The sequence below is a fragment of the Triticum urartu genome, chromosome 2A (genome assembly GCF_056163025.1).
Source record: "Triticum urartu cultivar PI428250 chromosome 2A, HENAU_Tu73, whole genome shotgun sequence".
In the NCBI taxonomy this organism is placed as follows: domain Eukaryota; kingdom Viridiplantae; phylum Streptophyta; class Magnoliopsida; order Poales; family Poaceae; genus Triticum; species Triticum urartu.
In genome coordinates this window covers 12480397-12486005 of record NC_141874.1, presented here as the reverse complement: position 1 = coordinate 12486005, position 5609 = coordinate 12480397, and the positions used below count along the sequence as shown (strand labels likewise).

Sequence of the window (5609 nt, the reverse complement as noted above, 5' to 3'; positions counted from 1 at the left end):
AATCATAAGCATAAAAAAGTGTTTTTGTATACAAATCTAATGGTTACTATTTTGTGTATCATAAACTCTATACCGTTGAACTAACTTTTGGTCAAAGAATGAATGTGGACAGTCAAAGTAGCTATGACTTATACGTAGAAACTTGAATGGTAACTTTAAGTTTAAGAGTACCGAGGTACATGTGCGGACATTTTATTTAACTTAATTTGGATTGCAGTGATCCCATAAAACATGACGAGATACATTAAGCTAGCACAATTAAGAGTACAAACACGGGAATGATTGTAGTAGTCACACGAAGGTTACAAGGCAGACAAGCAGTGGCGGAGCTAGCCAGTAATGGTTGAGGGGGCCAATGGTGAATTATAATTTTCTGGAGGGGCCAAAAACTGTATTTCTCTCAATTTGTACAACCAAAAAAAAGTTGCTTCACAAAAAATCCATAGGCTGGGGGGGGGGGCATGGCCCCTGCAGCAATACAAATAGCTCAGCCAGTGCAGACAAGCACACTTAATTAATGAGTTGCTAGTTTTTTCTCAGAGCGCGATTAGCGTGCAACAGCATCGTCTCGACAGTGAAACCTGGTCCAAATTCATGTTTGGACCATAAATCTCCGATCTCTCATACAATATGTAGACATACTAAATCATAATCATATAAAAGTGTTTTTGAATACATCTAATGATTACTATTATGTGTATGATAAACTACATACATTGAACTAACTTTTGGTCAAAGAATGATTTTTGACCGTCAAACTAGCTATGACTTATATGTAGAAACTTGAATGGTAAGTTTAAGTTTAAGAGTAGCAATAACATCATGAAGTGACATTTTATTTGATTAACTTTGGAGTACAGTGATCCCATAAAACATCACGAGATACATTAAGCACAATTATAAGAATACAAAAAACGGGAATGATTGTAATAGGCACGAAGGTTGCAAGCACACTTAATTAATGAGTTACTAGCTTTTGTTTAGAGCGCCGGTAGCGTGCAACACCATCGTCTCGATAGTGAATCCTGGCCCGAATCCGAGCATGACCCCCCACTCTGCTCGCTCTCCTTCCTCCTCCATTCGCCGTTGTAGCTCATCCAGCACGAAGATGATATTAGCGCTAAACATGTTACCAAAGTTTCGTAGAACACTTCGGCTCGCCGCTAGCTTTGTGGGCTCCAACTGGAGTTTCTTGTCGATTCCATCCAATATCCCACGGGCTCCAGGGTGAACTGCCCAGAAGAGGTCATTCCACTGGGCACCCATGTCAAGTGGACCAAATGCCTCCAAAAGGCATGGCTCGATGTTGTCTGCCACCAGTTTGTACAGTTCGGTGGAAACTTTGCCACCAACACCATAGCTCCCCATCTTCACGCCAAGCACATGCTGGGTGCCCGGTATGATGGTCTGTGAGGCAGACACCATCTCAAACATCGACTGCTTGACAGGGTGCATGGTATCAGCACCGACAATGACCGCTCCAGCCCCATCGCCGAACAGCGCATGAATAATGAGGGTGTCTAAGTAGTCGTCGGGGCCACAGAAACCAGCAATGGAGAGCTCCACGCAAACCACAAGGACCCGTGCTCCGCGGTTGTTCTCAGCAAGGTCTTTTGCCAAGCGCAAAGCAGAGCTACCAGCGAAGCAGCCGTTCAGTTGGAGCATCGTACGACAGATGTTGAGGCGAAGGCCAAGAAGTGAAACCAAGTGTACGTCGATGCCTGGGGCGCTGGCGTCTGAGTTGGTGCTGACGACAAGGTGGGTGATGTCAGTGGCCGGACGTCCCCACTTTGCAATGGCCTTCTTGGCGGCTGATGCGGCAAGTTGTGGAGCAGCACTAGCCACAATATCAAGCCGAACTTCAAGGGATGGCAACGTGCGTTGAAGCAGGAAGTCAGGGTAAGAGTTCAGCTGTTCCTCCGTGTATAGAAAGAAACGATTCTCCGTGCCAATCACACCACCTGGTCATATTTTAGTGACCGAAACACCGACAATATAATAAAGCATGTCAGAAGTTAGATCATACATAGGCATGGCATCATTAGGTCTGAAAAACTTCCCAGGGATCAAAGGTTGCATTCGTGGACTATGCGTTCACCGTAGCTAGTATATACGTTTGCATGCTTACATATTGTCTTGAATGTGTCTTTATGGTCAGTGAGGTGCTCGCTCTTGGTGACATAGAAGTAGTAGTCAGGGAACTCTTCTTGAGACACGTGGTTCACTGGGTTTGCCGTTCCGATTGCCAGCACTGCCGCGGAGCCTTGTGCACGCCGAGTGCACCGGATCTTGCCGAGGTTTGATGGGCCGCCTGCCATGGCCTCGGAGCAGTGACCTACTTTATATACCAGAAGAAAGGCGAGGATATTAGGGCGGCATTGTATGTTGTCTACACTAAAACATTAGGTGTTTTAACTAATGCACTAGAGATGTAACTATGATCTGTATTGATCATAGATTCATATAGTACATCTGGGAAAACTCCATGAAAGCATCAACACAATTCCTTTTTTTTCATTTTTCTTAACACAGGGATCAATTGAAATAAAAAATATTATGTCATGATGATAGATAAATGATGCGTCGATGTTGTGAATACAATTAAGAATATTTCATTCTATCATTAGCATTGTTGATCATGCACAACACAAGGACAACTAATATGTCTAGTACACACGAGAGATGCATCCGAGCCACACTTTTATGCATCTGGAATCAGGACATCCGAGCCAGGTGCTTAAAAGTGTGGCTAGGATATATGAGAAGTTCACATAACCGATAAATCGACATAAATATCTAAAAATGCTAATACAGATTGTGATGTAGGTGTCCCACCCACACCACCTTTCCCCCTAAATAAATGTGCCCCTGACCCACCTACCCACCCATTTCCAACCAGGTGATGCCACCTTCCTCCAAAATTTCAGTGTGGGTCCCATGGTTTGCAATCAGGTGGTGCTACGTCAGTTTGTAACGGTAGCTGTAGACATCCCTATAAAATTTTTGGTACATAAAAGTGGTCCGGTCAAGGGAGTCAAAGTCAGCAGACTTATTGCCGAGAGAGGCTCCTTTGACATGAAATAAAACCCGCAATAGGAATACAATGGCGCTGGACATCAAACTTTTGGTAAACAATAGTGCAATACAATAGGAATATGAAACTCGATTGCCCAGGTTGCACTCCAGGAACTTGTAGCAATAACTGTAGTTAATTTTCCGAGGAGGTACCTTGTGCTGTTAATTATACATGGAGTGATGTTGCATAGGTTCTGGCCCAACTTTTAGTCAGAAGCTCTACTCGACATTTTAAGTAACCAGCCACATAGATTGCAGCTGACTTGTGCCACTACTATAATATAATGCTAATCCATTTTCTAACAGCCCTGGGGTCTGGCTTATGCAAGTGTGTCTTCTAGGGAATGTGTTCATCACTACAATTTCTATAAACTAGTAAGAACTATGTACAAGGAAGGTAATAATTACAAAAATGAAAATTCCTTATGTACGACCCTATTGCTATACCTTGAAAGATATCCACACCTTGAATTGCGACTAGTCCTTACCTTTTTCTCGTCTGTCTTACAAGGCTTAGTACTCCAGAAGAGGGGAAACTAAGCAGAAGACTAAACAATATGGAGGGATGGGAGGTGGTGCAAAGTATTTAAAGACAACATCAGAACAGGTGGATGGTGGGTGACGATAAAAGCATGCAATTGTTCGAGGCAAATAGGACAAGGGCTTTTCCGGATTGGGAGCGGGCTAGAAGATGCTATATGTAAGAAGGCAATAGAGAGGGTGGGTAGGAGTTTGCATCTTATTTGGGTAAAAACCCATGATCTAACATTTTTGTTACAAGATTATGCAACACTAGCAAATATGCTCGTGCGTTGCAACGGAAGAAAAAATAGTATGTATTTAAGTATAGTTAGAATTGTATGTGCAAAATACAGCTACATCTCGTCTCATATTTAATCTTCACCAAGATCGATAGACATGTGTTGCCATGGAACAACAACATCCCATGAATCCGACTTTATGAAATAATGCTTAGTAGATGCATGGTAGAAATTTTCCTCGTCATTAATAATCCATCTGCAGTGGTTGTGCTGTCCGACTCGGCTGCAGCTCCGTCTTCCTTGTCAAGTAACTGCCTCAACAGATCAGCATATGGTCAGCTAGTCCTTGAGATCAAGGAGCTCATGTGTGTTAGGGAGTTTTTACCTCAGAAAATTCATCGTAGTCAAAATAGTGTTGCAGATCGTTTGGCCAAGTATAGCCGCTCCGAGAGAACCACGGCTGTGTGGGTGAACTCGGTTCCACCTTGTATCGAGGATTTGTGGCCTCTTGATTGTAACACTGTGACATTGCAATAAAAACTGCCTTTCCAGCGCAAAAAAAAAATAATCCATCTGCAGCACATAATAGACACATGCATGCATATACTCCTGTCTACATATATATTTCTTATTAGATTTTATTTTTTATATTAGTGCAAAAACTTCATAATTTAATATTTTTAAAATCCAATTAATTTAATTTTCTCTCTTATACGCGAAAAATAATGGATTATATAGAATGATACTCTACTAGTTTCTTCATATACAAAATGCTAAAGAAAGAGATAGTACTACCTCCATCCGGGTTTATCAGGCCTCCTACTATTTTGAGTCAAACTTTGACCATTCATATGATTAATAAAATATAGAATATATGCTATCAAAAGTACACTCTTGGATTTGTATTTGAAAGAGCTTTTCGAATGTATAATTTTTGTAACATATAGTTTATATTTTATTAGTTTAATCTGTTAGTCAAACTTTAGTCCAAAATAAGAGAGACCCTAGGAAACCCGGCCGGAGGTAGTACTTCAGACCGTCCATGCATGCATGTATCCATGCAAGCATCAGCTACCCTAAGCCTGCAGAACTGTCATATACATGCAGTTATGCAAAAGTCAGTAAATTCAAGAGAGAAGCACTACCTATAACAATAGACTGATAATCAAATACTTAGGCCGTTAGGCCGGTTTAGTACGTACATAGACCAGACCTGGATGATGCTTAATGCACCGGTCGTCGGATGAGTGATCACACAGGCTATAACTGTCGATGACTGTAGTTGGAGTTGTAGGAATTACTCACGATCGCCTATCGGGATGAAGCATGGTCTCTTACCGAGAAAGCTTCTTCCATGGTTTTCCCTTTCCAATCCTCGTCTCTGTGCAACGGAGGCAAGCTGCTCGCGGTGATGTTGTTCTCGGCGGATGGTTGATCATCAACGGCGGCCACACGCGCGACGGCTAGCATACCTATGTGTGTGTGCCTGTGTTTATGGGGCTGCACGCATGGATGCGCCGCAGACGTCGTGGACGGGCCGGCCGGCCGTCATTGTGCTGCGTGCCGAGATTGAGATCACGTAGAATCTGTGGAGTTCATCACGTGACAATGCTATCAGCTCCATGTTCGGTCATCTCCCTGCACCATGAACCCATAGACATGCTAAGAGACGAAGTGACTACTGATGCGCCATGGTATTTGTGGTTACGCTCAGCGAAACGCAACTTAGTACGCTAGCCATGGGGTGATTCTTCTCCCCGACCTCCTCCTCCT

General features: G+C 42.9%; 1 protein-coding gene across 1 annotated transcript; it reads right to left on the bottom strand.

Moving 5' to 3' along the window:
• Positions 1 to 924: 924 nt before the first annotated feature.
• Positions 925 to 3741, bottom strand: LOC125534739 (bisdemethoxycurcumin synthase-like). The gene is made up of 3 exons (XM_048697864.2): positions 3564 to 3741; positions 2129 to 2338; positions 925 to 1961 (listed from the first exon to the last, which is right to left on the bottom strand). The coding sequence occupies exons 2-3, from the start codon at positions 2316 to 2318 to the stop codon at positions 970 to 972; spliced, it is 1182 nt and encodes a 393-aa protein (XP_048553821.2). The 5' UTR covers positions 2319 to 2338; positions 3564 to 3741; the 3' UTR covers positions 925 to 969.
• Positions 3742 to 5609: the final 1868 nt, after the last annotated feature.

Bases quoted from the DNA above. Each gene is read 5' to 3' on its own strand.
- LOC125534739 (XM_048697864.2), bottom strand. From the start codon at position 2,318: ATGGCAGGCGGCCCATCAAACCTCGGCAAGATCCGGTGCACTCGGCGT. The intron at 1,962-2,128 runs GTAAGCATGCAA...AAATATGACCAG, and splicing joins AGACACATTCAAGACAATAT to GTGGTGTGATTGGCACGGAG.